The following is an 18,694-nucleotide window of genomic DNA, read 5'->3' on the forward strand; positions in this document are numbered from 1 at the left end:
TTCATTTTTATTTATTTATTTTTTTACTATAAAGATATGTACATATCAGAGGTGCAGTACACTTCAGTGCATAAACGAATTCCAGTTTGGCATTGCCCCTCCTAGTCGTTGCCCTCAGTGTGCGTTTCCAGCACCACCACAAGGCTGTTTTACATATACTAAGATCTATATTTATGACTGCAAACTGCAGCCCTGCTAGATATGTTAGCAAATGAGCAGTGAAGAAACACTAATTGCTGTATGCCCTGGCTGTATGCTTCCTCTACCTCTGTTTTCCTGATCTGGCCATGTGTTTCTAGGAGTCTCATCTCCTCTCTGTTGTCTGCAGGGTCACTTTGGTAAAGTGGAGCTGTGTAGATATGACCCAGAAGGTGACAACACCGGGGAGTTGGTGGCGGTCAAGTCGCTGAAGCCTGGAACTGGAGGAACTCATATAGCTGACCTGAATAAAGAAATCCAAATTCTGCGCAATCTTTACCACGACAATATTGTGAAGTACAAGGGGATCTGTGCCGAGGATGGTAAGTCCTCTTGAAGTTTTGGGAGGCTAGATGGGAAGGAGGGGGCTTCACTCGCCCTCTGGTTTCTGTATGTGGGACAGCAGAGGTAAAGCATCTATGCAGTAGTTTTTCCATCTTCACCCACAATGATAGCACTGTCACTACCGGACTTCACTCACAACTTGGCTGCCCAGTGGCTCCAGTTTATTTCCTGCCATTGATTTTGTGCCACATTCTGTCCAGTTTGCCAAATTCATCTAGATTTCTCTATTTTTTTGGGGATCTAGACGTGTGAAAATGCAAATCAGGTGCTCCCTGTTCGGGCACTTCTTGGAGCTCGCTGCAGCCTTGCCTACACAGGTCAGAGCATGAGAGGGAGGTTACATGGCACAGACCTATTGAACAAGAAGTAGACGCACACTCGCACACACTCACACACACTCACACTCACACACAGTCACACACACTGTTAGGTCGACTGTTATGGACTAAAAAAAGTTTGCCGCTCCATTACTTCTGCTCATTCCTACTATGGGTTTCCTCACAGATCAATAGGAATATGTAGGTGGCAGGAATAGGTGGACAAGATTCAGCGCTAACAAGAATTGTCAGAATTTTACCAGTCAGAATATCCTGGGGATTAGCTGCAAAGGCAGAGGTTTGGATGGTGCTGCAGATATGTTCAGGCATCTTCTAGGTCAGGGTTTCTCAACCAGGGTTCCTCCTGAGGTAGCTGGGGGTTCCTTGAGAAATGGGCAATTTCTGCCTCTTAGATAAAAGGAACAATGGTGTCAGTGGGAACTTATCTATCTGTAAGGGGGGAATTCTTCCCAATGATGACAAGAGTAAGGAGCATTCTTCCCAATGACTGTCACACTAATGTGTCATGAGTTGAAGATTTTAAATTTTTAGCAGGGATTCCCCGAGACCAGAAATTTATTTTAAGGGTTCCTCTGTGCTGAAAAGGTCGAGAAAGGCTGCTATAGAGTCACTTCAGTGACAGCACTGAGTCTTTGGGCTGCTGAAATCACTTTAAAGATGGTGGCACCCCGCAGCAGTCTCAGGGCTTCTGGATGTCTGCACAAGGGAGGTTTTGACACGTTAATAACCTAAAAGTGGGTTACATGCTCATATAAACTTATGGGATGACTGTTGTTGAAACAAATGTTGAGAAAGGGCTGTTCTAGGTAATGGCAGGCCTTATCCTTTCTTGCTTTAACTTGGGAACATAAAGAGCAGGTTTTCTGATTTTGCTTTGAAATAAACCAACTGCAATCTGGTAGCCCACAGCAATAGGCACTTCGCATTACCTGCTTCTGTTTTTTTAAAGAGAAACTTCATTTCCCCCTCCCCGTACATTCTTTTTTTTCCTCTTACCTCGTCTGCTAATTCTCAAACATTCTCATGCCCAGCAAATCTGGAGGCACGCCAGGTCACACATTATCCTCTCTTCTTGCATTATCAGGGGGGCCCGCCACCTCTTCCAGATTTTATAATACCCCCCTGATGATGCAACGCATGCACAGTGTGCTGTAGATTGTACTGATGCCTCTTGGTATAGCTTACCTGATTATCGCAGGTGACTGCAGGCAATCTCTCTCTCTCCCCCCTTCCTCTCTCCCCCTTCTCTCTCCCCCCTTCTCTCTCTCTCCCCCCCTTCTCTCTCTCTCTCCCCCCCTTCTCTCTCTCTTTCCCCCCCTTCTCTCTCTCTTTCCCCCCCTTCTCTCTCTCTTTCCCCCCCTTCTCTCTCTCCCCCCCCCTTCTCTCTCTCCCCCCCCCTTCTCTCTCTCTCTCCCCCCCCTTCTCTCTCTCTCTCTCTCCCCCCCTTCTCTCTCTCCCCCCCCTTCTCTCTCTCTCTCCCCCCTTCTCTCTCTCTCCCCCCCCTTCTCTCTCTCTCCCCCTTCTCTCTCTTTCCCCCCCCCTTCTCACTCTCTTTCCCCCCCCCCTTCTCACTCTCTTTCCCCCCCCCTTCTCACTCTCTTTCCCCCCCCCCCTTCTCTCTCTCTTCCCCCCCCTTCTCTCTCTCTCCCCCCTTCTCTCCCCCCCCTTCTCTCTCTCTCCCCCCCCCCCTTCTCTCTCTCTCCCCCCCCCTTCTCTCTCTCTCTTCCCCCCCTTCTCTCTCTCTCTTCCCCCCCCTTCTCTCTCTCTCTCTCTTCCCCCCCTTCTCTCTCTTCCCCCCCCCCTTTCTCTCTCTCTCTTCCCCCCCCCTTTCTCTCTCTCTCTTCCCCCCCCCTTTCTCTCTCTCTCTTCCCCCCCCTTTCTCTCTCTCTCTTCCCCCCCCTTCTCTCTCTCTTCCCCCCCCTTCTCTCTCTCTTCCCCCCCTTCTCTCTCTTCCCCCCCTTCTCTCTCTCTTCCCCCCCCTTCTCTCTCTCTCTCTTCCCCCCCCTTCTCTCTCTCTCTCTTCCCCCCCTTCTCTCTCTCTCTCCCCCCCCTTCTCTCTCTCTCTCCCCCCCCTTCTCTCTCTCTCTCTCTCCCCCCCTTCTCTCTCTTCCCCCCCTTCTCTCTCTCTCTTCCCCCCCTTCTCTCTCTCTCTCCCCCCCCCTTCTCTCTCTCTCTTCCCCCCCCTTCTCTCTCTCTCTTCCCCCCCCCTTCTCTCTCTCTCTCTTCCCCCCCCCCTTCTCTCTCTCTCTTCCCCCCCCTTCTCTCTCTCTCTTCCCCCCCCCTTCTCTCTCTCTCTCTTCCCCCCCCCCTTCTCTCTCTCTCTCTCTCTCTTCCCCCCACTTCTCTCTCTCTCTCTTCCCCCCACTTCTCTCTCTCTCTCTTCCCCCCACTTCTCTCTCTCTCTTCCCCCCACTTCTCTCTCTCTCTTCCCCCCACTTCTCTCTCTCTCTTCCCCCCACTTCTCTCTCTCTTCTTCCCCCCCTTCTCTCTCTCTTCCCCCCCCTTCTCTCTCTCTCTTCTCCCCCCCTTCTCTCTCTCTCTTCCCTCCCCCCCTTCTCTCTCTCTCTTCCCTCCCCCCCTTCTCTCTCTCTCTCCCTCCCCCCCTTCTCTCTCTCTCCCTCCCCCCTTCTCTCTCTCTCTCTCTCTCCCTCCCCCCCTTCTCTCTCTCTCTCTCTCTCTCCCTCCCCCCCTTCTCTCTCTCTCTCTCTCTCACTCCCTCCCCCCTTCTCTCTCTCTCTCTCTCTCACTCCCTCCCCCCCTTCTCTCTCTCTCTGACACTAGTACTTGCTGTGTTTTGCCCAGATGGGTGAAGGGTGTGTCTAAATTACTTTGCTTACTCTCATTTGTTTGATAGGTGTTAATGAAGTGTATTTCAAGAGAACAAAACAAAAAAATCAGTGTGCAACTTGAACATCACATGACTTTAGGGGAGGAGATGGATCCTAGAAAGTAGAGCACCTGAGGCCAGTCACTGCTTGGAGTCCAGTGGAAGCAGTGTTGTTTTGAGGATTGTAGTCATGAAAGAAATTTGTAGTATTTGCAGTCCAGCTCTCCAGTTTTTTGCTCTGTTTGCTACTCACGCTTGCTCATGTGTTGGGATTGTTCTGTTTGCAGGAGGCAGCGGCATTAAACTCATTATGGAGTATCTGCCATCGGGAGTCTTAAGGAATATTTACCGAGGAATGTTAGCAAGATAAATCTCAAGCAGCAGTTGCAGTACGCCGTTCAGATTGCCCAGGTACAGTATTCTGCTTCACAGTATTTGGCTCTTTATTTCATTGTTTTATGGCCAGCGGAATGCGGTGATTCACGTGTACCTGATATGTATTAGTACCAACCTTCATACATCAAAACTGAATGCTTCGGGTTTCTTCTGTCTTCTTATAGTCACGTATTTCTGATCCTAATGAGCATTGAAGGTCAGGGCAAAGCAGCAGGTTTGCTTACTAGATCCTCTTCCCACCTGCTTAAATTAAAGCAAGACCTTTCCCTTCAAAACATTGGAAGCCTGTTTGCTTGCAGAAAACACAATACACTTTTATTTCAGAATGCCGTCATTTATGCAAACGTACTATTTCCATATCTTCAGTTCCACCTCTCCTGAGGCACTGCTGACAATAGCCCGTGCCTTCTAGCTGCCCCCTGGGAGGACTGTACTTGTGCCTTCCTTTCTTCAAATCTTATTCGATTTTGGGAAACAGTACATCCATTTTTTTTAAAATAAAAAAAATGCTGGCACGAGATCTGGCGTGGACAAAACCGGTGGATGACCCAGAGAAGAAAGAGCTGGCCACTGATGACGTCAATTTTTAAAGTGGTTTTCTGTTTTGGGGTGGACAGCGCGTTGGAAATTGGGGACATAAACCTTTATGGGGCAAACACAATAGGAATATACTTTTATAGCACCGGCAATTTATAGAGCGCTTTACATGTATTTATTTATACATTCACATCAGTTCCTGCCCTCAAGGAGTGAACAATCTAAGGTCCCTAACTTACATTCATACATACACGTTCTAGGGCCAAAAAAAAAAGTTTAATATTGTTTTTATAAAATTTAGCAAACAGGTAATTTTTCTCCTTCATTGATGTGCGCTGATGAGGCGGCACTGATGGGCCCTGATAGGTGGCACTGGTGGGCACAGTTGCTCTTCTTCTTTGGGACCGATGCCCCTCTGACAGCAGCCGGCAATCAGCTTTTCTTCCTCCTCACGCTAATAGGAGAAAAAAAAAAAAAAAAGATTGCCGGCTGCTGTTTACATCACCTGATCAGCTGGGGCCAGGACCGTGGTCTCATGGACTCGCTGATTACAGAGCAAGCCGTGTGCGCTCCCGCAGGCAGCTCATGCACGGGAGGATGTACTTTCGGCTATAGTGCAGGCGGGAAGAAGTTAATATTGCTGCGCACACCGGAATGAGAGCAATAATTCTAGCACCAGACCTCCTTTGTAACGCTAAATTGATGACTTATAGGGGGCTTTTAAAGCGTCGCCTATGGAAAATATAGGATACTGGCATGTTTAAAACTTGACATGTTGAGTATCTATTATTTTGGTGCAACTTCGCCTTTTAGATTTTCCCAAAAAATTGGGTAATTTATTGCTTTTTTGTGCCCCTTAAACTTAACATTTTAATATGTTGGGTTTTTTTTACTGAAATTTTGTGTTTCCTAGAACTTTGCGGTGGTAATGTGTAACATAAAAAACTTGGAACCACTATTTTATTCTCTAGGGTTTCAGAAAATATATCATCTTTGGAGTTTAAAAAATCATTTTAGGCCTGATTTGATAAAACGTGTGCAAAAAAGCACAAAAAGTTCACCTTAACATGTTACATCCGTAAAGTTAAAGAAAACTGGTTAACTTTTTTTTTTTTTTTTAGCTGGCTCCTAGATTTAAAGCAAATTTGTCAAGCCCTGCAGTACGTAAAGTGCTCTGTATATTGTCAGCACTAAAAAAAATGCCCATAACTATAAACACATACTTGCTCTTAAGCAGCTGTCATTTTATAATTTAGTCATTGGGCAGACACTCTTTCAGATATGGTCATGCATGTGCCTGTAGTGTTGCTTGCCACGTGCGAGATAAATGAATTGGGCAAATTTTATACATTGCTCTGTTTACTGAACACACGAATATCCGCCTGTGTGATTAGTGACACGTCATCAGGAATCAGGTGGAATAGTAACGGATATTGATGATTCAAAACTGTTGTTCTAAAGAATCCAATCATATGACCCCCTAATTCCTCTCTATAGTGAAGCTCCAATCACATTGCCCCAAATTCCTCTCTGTAGAGAAGCTGACCCATGTGCAGTGTCTTATGGTGTGTCTTCACAAGCATTTCTCTCACCTATTCCTTTTGTCACTCAGGGGATGGATTATCTGGGATCACGTCAGTACGTCCATCGAGATCTCGCTGCCAGAAATGTCCTGGTAGAAAATGAGCACCGGGTGAAAATAGGCGACTTTGGTTTAACCAAAGCCATTGAGACGGACAAGGAGTATTACACGGTGAAAGATGACCTGGACAGTCCGGTGTTCTGGTAAGAGTTCTATGCCACCCATGTTCTAAATATAACTATGACCTCCCATTATAAAATATTATTACTGTATATGTGCTTTACAGTTCGCTCTAAGGGCTCATTCACACAGGGGCGTTCGTACAGTGCCTTGAAAAAGTATTCATACCCCTTGGAATGTTCCACATTTTGTCATGTTACAACCAAAAACGTAAATGTGTTTTGAGACTTTGTGATAGACTGACACAAAGTGGCACATAATTGTGAAGTGGAAGGAAAATGATAAATGGTTTTCAAATTTTTTTTACAAATGTAAGGTGACCTTACACTGGACCCTCTACCCATCCCCTCTGGTCTCGCTATACCAGTGTCCTCTGATCCCCCGCGGTCAGGCACCGCTTCAATGGTTCGGGGATTTAAAATCCTCCTGGCTTTCTCTCCTCGCAGCACTGACAGAACAGGCTAGACAGATTTGAATTGGTCAGCAACGTCCATGTGATGGTACTGACCAATTAGAATGCCTCTTGTCCCTACACGCTGAGAGGTACAGATAGGGGATTAGGCTACAGGGATTTCAAATCCCAGAACCGATGAAGCAGCGTCCCAGTACCTGACAGCGGGGCATTGCTGGATCGGGGTGAGAGAGCGGGTCCAGGGAAGGTGACCTTACAGATTTTCTGTAAAGGGGAACTTGCCCTTTAAGGTCAGAAAGTAAAGTCCATTCCAGTAGGAAAGATTGTCGGCAAAATGCGTAGACTGCCATTGCTGACTTAAAAATGTGAATTGCCTGGCTGCCTTTGATATTCATATTTTTAGAATCCCTGACCTGTAAGAAATGAGTGTGAATCTAGTATGTCTGAATGTCAGGGCATGCTGTGGCTTGTAGTTTTGCACGTTCACGAAATCTGGTGGACGCTAGTCATCAGAACTGGTGAACATGTGCAGAACATCGGAGCAGGTTTTGAAAAACTTAGTGTCTCAAGGTACTTTAAGATGGTACATAATCAGAACCTCAGCCAGATGGCTTTCTGAGGCCTAGAAGAAGTGAGCAGACATTGGAGAGGAGGGAATTTTTTGCGTAAAATTAGCCAGAGAGAATCACGGTGGATCCATAAAACAAAAGTATTTACCTGTGGAGGGCTAACCTAGAATTTGATTTGAACTGTTTTATTAGCAATTCGTAGATAAGACTGGAGTAACTCTTTTTTGTTGCTCTTAAATTTTAATATGTCAGTATTAGTATCATTTGTATATACACAGTTTAGTAATAGGATTGAATAGTGGGGTTACATATATTAAAGGGTGATCTAGATTTTATTTTTTAATATTTTTATGCTTCATTTAGAAACTATGCGAGTTATATATGGAGTACATGGGGCTATTTTCTATTATATATATAACCACTAGATGGGGCTAGTACACACATTCATACAGAGCATGTGATAAGAGGCAGCTCCATGTGTATGGATAGCTCATATATCAATACAAACACTGCATTTTATATATCAGCAGTAAGAAGCAGTTATCAGCTTGGAGAATAGTAAATGTATGGTCTGCCTGTGAGGCTCTGGCATCATAGCGATGTCCGTTTGGCAGTTACCATGGAAACTGGGCTGAATAAAAACGGGAAGCATGATGCAGTCCACTAGCCTGAACCTTTGGGACAGGCCATTGGGCGCTACGTGTGAGGTGGGCGGTGATGTAATCCACACTGGGATTAGGTGGAGCTGTGTATGTAGAGAATTGTATTGGGAGATGCTTGTTTTTTTTTACTTCTATGATGGGATTGAATTTTTTATAATGGAAACAAATAGTTTTTATTAGCGATTTTTGCACTATGGTTCTTTCCTCCTATATGATTGACACCACGCTGAGATCCACAGATTTGGAGTGTACAGCCAGTGGGCGCGGTGCCACTTATAACACTGCAAAGCGCATATAGACCTCCTTTAATTAGTGAGGCCCATTCAAGCAGGTGAGAAGACACCCATAGGTGGGGTGAAGGGCACTGTGGTGATTAGAGGCAATTACTGAAGAGTTTCTGGTGTATGGGACTGCAAACTCACCCCCCCCCCCCCCCCCCAAACGGACATTGAATTATTTATTGGACTGTATAAATATTTAAAAGAAAAGATGGACTCACAATTTATTTTATATATATATATATATATATATATATATATATATATATATATATATATATAGTAAAACCTTGGATTGCGAGCATAATTCGTTCTGGAAACATGCTTGTAATCCAAAGCACTCTTATATCAAAGCAAATTTTCCCATAAGAAATAATGGAAACTCAGATGATTCGTTCCACAAGTCCTTCAGTTTATAGTCTATATACAAAGATTATAGCAATGTGATAGGTTGTGTAACCATAAAATGTCCGTCCACAGTATGCAGCCTTCCCAAGGGGATTAGAAGCAAAATCTAGCAGAGCTACAGAATATAAGAGAGAAGAGAGGCGCCTCTAAGTGTAGCAATATGATTACATTTAATGAAGGTTCAACATTTAGCAACTCACATGGTTGATGAATAAAACAGGCACATCTAAGTATGCAGGCATCCGGGGTAAAGCTGTCCACATAGACCGTCCTCCGAACCACCGGCTCTCACCACTGTCAGTCTGCAATTGTGATCGGGAAGAATAGCCTGCAGTAGAGTGATCTGAAAGTGAGGCTTTGAATCACTCATGGGAGTGCAGCGTGGAAGGATGTGATGAGGATGGCAGTGCGTAGGATGGTCTATGTGGACAGCTTTACCCCGGATGCCTGCATACTTAGATGTGCCTGTTTTATTCATCAACCATGTGAGTTGCTAAATATTGAACCTTCATTAAATGTAACCATAACCATATTGCTACACTTTTGAGGCTCCTCTCTTCTTTTTTTATACATGACGCTACTTGTTTATCAAGACATCGCTTGTATATCAAGTCAAAATTTATTTAAAACATTTGCTTGTCTTGTAAAGCGCTCTCAAACCAAGTTACTCTCAAACCAAGGTTTTACTTGTGTGTGTATGTGTATATATGTATATATATATATATATATGTATGTATATATATATATATATATATATATATATATATATATATATATGTATGTATATATATATATGTGTATATATATATATGTATATATGTATATATATATATATATATATATATATATGTGTATATATATGTGTGTGTGTGTGTGTGTGTGTATATATATATATATATATATATATATATATATGTGTGTATATATATATATATATATATATGTATATATATATATATATATATGTATATATATGTGTATATATATATATGTGTATATATATATATGTGTATATATATATATGTGTATATATATATATATATATATATATATATATATATATATATATATATATATATATTACACATTTTTACACTGTTTTCAGATATTTATTTATGCACTTTATTGAAGGAGAGCACTGCACTTTTTTTATGACTAATAGGGCAACACAGATTAGTGTCTGCAGGGGCCTGAGGGATGCACAGAAAGTGTCAGTGGGCACCAGGGGTATACACCATACATTTAGGAATCTTGTGGATTTGGGGTGTTGGTATGACCCCCCCCTGTATATGCTGTTTTTCAGATGCATACCATTGATATTGTCTCTTGTGTTCCAGGTACGCTCCCGAGTGTTTGCTGCACTGTAAATTCTACATTGCCTCAGACGTCTGGTCATTTGGAGTGACGTTATATGAAATCCTGACCTACTGCAACTCGGAGCACAGCCCAATGGCGGTAAGATTAATCTATATTCATGATTTCACCATCTCAGGAAATTAAGGATAAACTTGTTGCAAACAATATGTTTGTACAATGGGACTTGGGGGGGGTCTGTGTATAAAATATATACTCAAAACTTATTAGAAGACCGCGGTCATTCAAACTTCATGAGCCCCGGGTTCACATCAGTGCAATGACAGACATCGCATATGATTCGGAGCACAGTTCTTTGCAAATCACATGCGATGTCTGGGCAATGCAAATTCAGCCATAAAGATTGTATGGCTGAATTTGCATCGGATTCGGACACAACTCGCACAGGACCTTTTTTTGGGTCCACAGCAGAATCGGATCGCATGGGTGTTCACACCTATGCAATCCGATTCATGTCCGAACTGACAGTTAACACTGTGATATGCAAAAAAAACTGATCTGGGGGTGTCGTTAACTTTGACACACCCAGTGTGAACTGCCTGCGATTTGAATGCAATGCGGGAACTTGCAGTGGATTCAGAGGGTTCCCGCGTCGCATATATGTGAACCAGCACTAAATCCTATGTGTATTAAAGTTCATAAAGGTTAAAAAAAATAAAAAATTGTGTTGAAACAAAGAAATAACACCCAAAAAACCCCAGTGCTCTTCCTCTTCTCCCAGATAGAAACACTCCGCACTCACCAGAAATAAAGGAGCTCTTTTCTCAAAGGAGGTCAAAATGGTTTATGGTATCTCCAGCAGGTGTTTCCAAATAGATCTCGTATACTCGGTCCACCAACGTCCTAAACGTCCGTATAACGAGAAAATGTTTGGAAGCGCATTGGGCGCGACTTTCTGCGACACATTTCCGTTTGTTGATTTGCAAACAGGCATTTTTAGTTTCCATTTCATGCCTGATTATAAATTGATGGATGTAAGTGCAATTTTAAAATACTTTTTAATAAAATTACAATCTACTACAACGAGAGGTTCTTCTACATCTTCCTTGTGCGGGAGATGTATACAGGATCTTTTAAAGGCATAGAAGCACTTGAAAGGAGATGGTGTCCAGTTATTTAGACGTTCAGGATATCGTTGGTGGGCCGAGTATATGATATCTATTTGGAAATACACCTGCTGGAGATACCATAAACCATTTTCACCACCTTTGGGGAAAAGAGGTAATTTCTGGTTAGTGAGGAGTGTTTCTATCTGGGAGAAAAGGAACAGTGCTGTTTTTTTCTTGGGTATGGTTTCTTTATTTTAACAAAAAAAAATGTTTTCACTTTTTGAGTTGGATTTGCATGAAGTACTTTATTTCGACTTTTAAGAACATTAATACACACATTTATGGAGTTTGCATGAGCGCCGCCCAGTCTTCTAATATATTTGTGAATATATCATTCGCTTTTTAGGGTCAGTCCACACTAGCGCAATGCGGGAAACCCTGCGATTCCTGTGCTGGTTCCCGCATTTCACCTGAATCGTAGGTGGTTCACACGTGTCCATGTAAAGTTAATGATCGTTTTGCAGATTGCAGTGCGAACTGTGAAATGGTACAGGAATCATATCGCATAGGTGTTAACACCCGTCCAATCTGATTCCAGTGCGAAGCAAAAAAAGGGGTTGGTTGAATTCTCAACTGGCCGAACTGAGTAGTCTCCAAGTTGTCCATCAGAGCAGTCGGAAGCACCGCTCACAGAAGATGATCGTCCAGGTACCCCAGTATAACGATCCCCCACTGACGCAACAATGCTAGCACCAGGGTCAACACTTCTTTGAAGACCCGAGGAGCGGAGGTGAGACCAAAGGGTAACGCTACAAACTGATAATGCTCCTTGCCCACGGCAAAGCGGAGGAAGTGCTGATGACCGGCACATAATGGAATGTGAAGATAGGCGTCCTTGATGTCGATAGAAGTGAGAAAATCCCCCTGATGTAGGAACACTACTGCCATGTGAATGGACTCCATTCTGAACTTCTGTACCCATACAAAGCAGTTTAGCGCCTTGAGGTCTAGAATTTGACCTGCCTTGCCTTCCTTCCTGGGAACTGTAAAGAGGTTTGAGTTAAACGCCTAAAAACGTTCAGAAGTCAGAACTGGGACAATTACCTCTGAAGTAACAAGTCTTGCGCTGCCCAAAAGAGATCCCATAAGTGATCTTGGGACAAGTGCAGGTTGGAAGGGAAGAACCTTTTCTGGAGGACAAGACCGAAACTCGATCTTGTAGTTAGCCCGAATGACTTCATGAACCCACTTTTGTCCTGTACCAGGGAGGTCCACTGATCTGGAAACCAGGGAAGACATCCCCCCCCCCCCACCCCAGATACGGGGGAGGGCGCCCCTTCATGCAGAGGAAGATTTGCCCGCAGGTCTGGAAGAGCCCGCTCGTGGTTTGCCAGACCAGGTCCTCTTGGAACCTCTGGCGGAGACCTGAAGGGCTTTGATCCCTTGTCTTGAGACCCTAAGGAACGAAAAGGCCTCTAATGAGCTGAGAAGAATGACCCATGTCTACGACGGGGCTCCTTGCCCTTGGTAGCTTGTAGAAGAAGAATACTCTTATTCTCTCTCCCTCTTTCCCCGTGAGACCCTTAATGATTTCATCCAAGGAAGCTCCAAACAGGTGATCCCCCCCCCCTACAAGGGGGTGATTAAACAAGGCCTTCTTAGAAGTCTGGTTCGCAGACCAGCATTTCAGCCAGATAATACGCCGAAGGACCACTGCTGATACAGACAGCCTAGAATCAAAGGAGCCGCATCCCAAGAGGCATAGGACCAACTGATCCACCAGCTCCGCAAAGGCAGGGGGAAGTAGTTACCCCTCCAGGTCCCGGCGTAAAAGTTTAGCCCACTCGGTCAGAGTTTGACACCAGGGCAATAGTAAATACCGGCCTAAGTGCCGAACCAGCCACAGTGAACATTTGGCAGGCCATAGCCTCCTCCCTCCTATTAGTTGGATCTTTAAAGGCCGCGGACTCCTCAACCGAAATTAAGGTAGCTTTAACCAGGAAACTGGAGAGTCCACTGCAGGTGGGGACTGTCCACTTTTTAAGCACGGAATCCTCCTAAGGATACTGCATAACAAAACACAAGAGTGCGTTTTGGACAACTCCACTGTTTTGTGACAATGTTGTCAAAGTAAGCAGAAAAGGGGAACACCCTCGCTGCTTTGGAGGACCTGTGGGTGCCAAAAGGGACCGGCGCCTCCGACGCAGCATCAAGCTGCATCCTCCATTTTTAAAATTTCACGCACTGACATAATCAGTGCATCTACCAGCGACTTTTTATGCACGCTAGAGGAGCAGAGGAATCATCCTCACTATCCGAGCACTCCGGGTGCGTGGGCGTAGACCCAATAGGGTGACTCATGTCCGGGGTGGTGGCCAGATTCAGGATCTGACGAGACTGATGAGGCAGGGGACTGTGGGGGGCGCTATATACCATGCTCACCCGGAAAACGCAATTATCAGGGGAGGGCCGCCAACTGCAATCCCACAAAGGGGACGCCGACCAAGGGCCCACGAATAGACCACCTACTGGACCCCGCAAAAAAAAAAAGGGGGGAGGGTCGCCCTCCTATGCCCGCATAATAGGAAATAGCCCCGTTAAAAGGGGGCTGCTCGCTGTGACGCAGACAGGGTACCCTGATGGTCCCGCAGCACTAAAAAGGGGCAGGTGCCCTACACAATAATGGCGGCATGGCTGCCATCAAAAAATAACCCCCCCCCCCCCCCCCGCACAGTGCCACCCCTTCCCAACAGAGGCGCCTGACTCAGCCATATAGCCTAGTAGGCTGCAAGCCGCGGTCTAAATTTTTTTGGACGCCCAGCAGAGCCGACCACCCAGGAGCAGTGGAGGGGAGGGCGGATGCCCAAACGGAGGGTAGTGACTTCAGCCACCCTCACTAGGGCCGCCCCACATAGCTTCCGACCAGTAGGCCGCAAAGCCGCAGCCTAAATTTTTGGCCGGATCCGGCCGCGGATGCTAAACCGTCCGCTCCCACAGCCCAACAACTGCAGCAGGGAGCCCAGCAGACATCCTTGCCCTAGTCACCAACCCCCAGAGTGGCGAGGAACCCTGCTCAACCTTCGTTGTGCATCGGGAAAAAGCTGGGCAGCAACAACTCCCAACAAGCCCCCTTAAGAGCCTGTGGCAAAAGCCAGCTCATAACCTCACCCAGGAAGAGGGAGGGGGGGGGGCTGGCGGAAGACCCACTGTGGGTCAAGTCAGCCAGGCAACTAGTATTTTCAGGTGGTCACAAATGGCAGCCCTCCCCCCCCAATATAGCCCTCCCAGGTTTCCTTTTAGGTCCTCACCACTAAGGGGCCAATATGGCTGACCTTGCTTCTCCTTGGAATGTCCCAGCTGAGCAACAATTAAACATTCTGCAGCTGTAACGTAAAATAAGTTTTTCCAATTTCTAGAATGATAAATATAATTTACAATTTATAAAGTGTAAAAAAGGGAACTCCTCTTGGATTACAGGAGCAGAATGTTTAGTTGCTGTTCAGCTGTGACATTCCAAGGAGGAGCAAGGTCAGCAATATTGGCCCCTTAGTGGTGAGGACCTATTGGGGGCTGCCATAACTTATGCACACACCACCATAAACCACCTTCTTTGCTTGGTGCTCTCCAACCATCCACTAATATTATATACATACAAAGAAAAATCATCAAAGTTTAGGGACACAGCAGATTATTCTCAGCATTCTTTCGGATTTAATTTCTGCAGTATGACCAGATGTTGAAATGCTGCAACATTTTTCTATATTGAGAATATTACTGGTTTTGTCACAGCAGGCATCCAGTCTTCATGATATAACTAGTTAAGAATATTGCTTTGTGATTATAAGTTCTGTTTTCTGCTTTGTTCTTCAAGTCATAATGGAATGTCTGATGGCTTCAAAAGAAAATAAACCCACAACAAGTTTTTGTAATTATTTATGTTTCTCCCTCATTAGATGTTCCTAAAAATGATTGGACCCACGCAAGGTCAGATGACTGTGACCCGACTTGTGCGTGTGTTGGAGGAAGGAAAGCGTCTGCCCAATCCTACAAATTGCCCCAACGAGGTACAGAGCTCTGCTGCAATTCTCACTTTAACATGTTAAAACCCACAACAGTAAAATCAGTCTGTATATGAAGTAAATCATGCTTGTTATACTCACTGTGGAACCCAATGGAGGGACACAGACCTCTACAGGCTAGGCAATGGCACCCTGACTGCCATTAGGTATTGAGATGAAATCCTTGGACCCATTGTCAGACCCTACGCTGGTCCAGGTCCTGGGTTCCTCCTGGTGCACGACAATGCCTGGCATCATGTTACGAGAGTATGCAGCCAGTTCCTGGAGGATGAAGGAATTGATACCACTGAATGGCCCCCACACTCATCTGACCTAAATCCAGTAGACCACCTCTGGGACATTAAGTTTTGGTCCATCCGACGCCGCCAGGTTGCAACTCAGTCTGTTCAGGAGCTCAGTGATGCCCTGGTCCAGATCTGGTAGGAAATACCCCAGGACACCATCCATCGTCTCATTAGGAACATGCACTGACATTTTCAGGCCATACAAACTACTGAGTACCATTCTGAGTTGCTGCAACAAATTTTCAGCAACATGGATTTTGTACTTTGTCAGAGGATGTTCCCAGCTAGGAGAACCGATGCAATCCTCACTTCCCACTAATGCTAGTGAAGAGACTAGGCAAGATGGCATTTGGATATTATGAAATATGCAAATTTTACTGCTACGGGGCAGCCAGGCTGCGCAGGATCATGTATACACAATCCTGCACTTCTGGGTATGGGGTGTGAGTACGAGCTGTCAGCGGCTTGCTCCTGCTGTGAATCTACACAGCAGGCGCTACAGCCCCCACCTCCGCCGGCACCTATTGATCATTCTGTCAGCACAGAAGGCATGAATCCTGTATGTCTGCTAAGCAGGAACACGGATCTATATTAAAAAAGAATAGCGCAACCATGCAAAAGAAATGACTATCAAATATGGAGACCATCCATAATTAAAAATGGGGATTTAGTTCCACCATATGGCCATATCGTGCTCAAGCCCACCACTGCGTCAAAGTACCCCATTATCGGTGGGTCCTACACTATCCATAAAAAAGGGGTGAATCCAGCCTCTCTTACCCTTGGAGACAACGCTCCTTGCTGGGAAGGTGTGCTAATGCACTGCAGGGGACTCCTCCTATATCTACTTGATAGAGGATCTATGCCTTCCTCTAGTTAAAAAAAAAAAAAAAAAAACACCTTCCCCACTACGCTGAATCACCAGCTAGGCTCTGCCAAGTAAAGCACATGCGTGCCAGTGGTGGCTCGCTCCCGCTGTGACCAAGCGGGAGCAGTATCATGGACTCAATGTTTAGTACACAGGCAGAACACGGCGATCTGCCTCTGTAAACAAGGCAGTTTGCTATTCTGCCAGTAGGGAAGGCATTGATCCTGGGTTCCTGCAAAGCAGGGACTTGGATCATGCCATCTCTTAAGTAAAAGCACCTCCACCACTGTACACACGTACTGGGTAGGAACACATTTAAACCCTTTGATCACCCAATGTTAACCCCTTCCAGTGTCATACAGTGACAGTGCATATTGATACACTGATCATTATTCAAGTCACTGGTCCCCAAAAAAATGTCAGTGTCTGATAACTTTTGCCCAAACCAATCAATACATACGCTTATTGGATTTTTTTTTTTTTTTTTTACTAAAAATATGTAGCCAAATACATATTGGTCTAAATTGATGAAGAAATTTTAGATTTTTTTTTTTTTTTTAACTGGATTTGTTTGGAGCTGAAAGTAAAAAACAAATGTGCTTTTTTTTGTTTATAGCGCAAAAATAAAAACCGCAGAGGTGATCAAATGCCACCAAAAGAAAGCTCTGTTTGTGGGGAAAAAAAAGGACATCAATTTTATTTAAAAGTAATGCAGTGTCATGTTACAAAAAAAATGGCCTGGTCATGATGGTGGGGGGGGGGGTTTAGTAAACATTACATAGGTCAAGGAAAAGCAGATTAAAGCGGAGTTCCGGCCACAGAATCATTTTTTTTAAATACTTCCTTTACATTTAAATAATTGACCATCATTAAATCTTACTTTATAAAATGTTTGCAGAGCACCGCCATCTTTTTGCTGGTCACCCGAAGCCGCTGTGTGCAAATATATGCCCTGCTTCCTCTGTCTAGATGGAGGGGGCCGATGAATGCAGCGCGAAATCTCGCGCATGCTCAGTACTATGCAATCGGCATAGTATAGGGACGCCTATCATTGCGTTATTTCCTGTTTGCAAATAACGCGATGAGAGGAGCGGCTGGCCGCCTTCGCCACTGCCCATTGCATCCTGGGAGTGATGATTAATAGCTCCCAGGACGCATTGCGGGACAGGAAGTGACAGCGTGGGCCGAGGCCAGAGGAAGTTGAAGGAAAGGTATGTTTTCTTCTGAAACCAGGTAAGTAAAAAAAATAAAAATAAAACCGGAATATCCAATTCTTTTACAGGTGACAATAAGGAAGCGGATGCCACAAAATCTAAAGTAACGATTTTGTGGCCGGAACTCCGCTTTAAGAAGTATACATGCCTCATTTTTTAACTTGCAATTTTAGAACATTCTGCTTCGCAGTTTGTTGAAGTGGAACTAATTTCACAGCCCCAAGGTTCCTCCCCCCCTCTGTGCTATGGAGTTGACAAATATCACTTTGTGCCTCTTGCAGGTCTATCAGCTGCTGTTGAAATGTTGGGACCAGACCCCTTCAAGCAGAGCAACCTTCCAGGACCTGATCCGTGGATTTACAGATCTCGCCAGTAAAATGTAACCCACACATTGGAGGAAATCTAAAAGGACAGAACTCTTCTGCTGCTTCCACAGATACTTAGAAGATACTTCTAGCCAGGGTGCTGGTCTTCCTGTGTGCAACTGGACCATGTTGCAAAGCTTGGGAGGATCTTCCCTTGCAGGACAGAGGGGGAAAGACTGAAGACTGTTCTTACTTGCTGTAATAAAATGACTAAATGAATAGGGTGAGCAAGAAGACCCCACCCCCCAGATCTAGTTCACAGCCAAAAAGCATTCTGGGAAGACTTTTAACTCAGAGTGGATTACTTATAACAGACTTTAAAGAAAAAAAAAAGAAAAAAATGGAGCTTACTGTAAGTAATTATGCATAAAAATTGTCTAAAGCATTTAAGAGGGAAATTATGAAAGTTTTAAGGGTCAAGTCCAGCGCTGTCAGATGTATACATGTACAGTCAGATGTTTTTACTTTCCCTGTTTTCCTCCAATTAATTTTAGGAGGATTCCGAGTGTTACATTTATGTCTTTATAGCTTGCCTCCTTTTTTACCTTCTGCTTTTTAATGATTATTTTATTAAATTTACATTTAAAAAAACACACGGTTAAAAGGTGTTTATACCAGATGCAGCTTTCTTTGGCTTCCAGTTAAGTTGTTTCTTGAAGCAGGCTAAAATTATCACATGACCCAGTTATTTTGGGTTTGGCTGCATACCAGAAAGGTGAAGTCTGATGC

General features: G+C 44.7%; 1 protein-coding gene across 1 annotated transcript in view; it reads left to right on the top strand.

The window, feature by feature from the left end:
- JAK1 (Janus kinase 1) overlaps window positions 1–18,205 on the top strand; it is a 150,533-nt gene extending 132,328 nt beyond the window's left edge. The window contains 7 exon segments of the mRNA XM_082264987.1: window positions 329–521; window positions 3,996–4,031; window positions 4,034–4,119; window positions 6,254–6,426; window positions 10,070–10,187; window positions 15,109–15,219; window positions 17,882–18,205. Coding sequence (XP_082121113.1) covers window positions 329–521; window positions 3,996–4,031; window positions 4,034–4,119; window positions 6,254–6,426; window positions 10,070–10,187; window positions 15,109–15,219; window positions 17,882–17,983 — 819 coding nt within the window. The 3' untranslated portion in view covers window positions 17,984–18,205.
- Window positions 18,206–18,694: the final 489 nt, after the last annotated feature.

This window comes from Pelophylax lessonae, assembly GCF_965119305.1.
Source record: "Pelophylax lessonae genome assembly, chromosome: 8".
Lineage (NCBI taxonomy): Eukaryota > Metazoa > Chordata > Amphibia > Anura > Ranidae > Pelophylax > Pelophylax lessonae.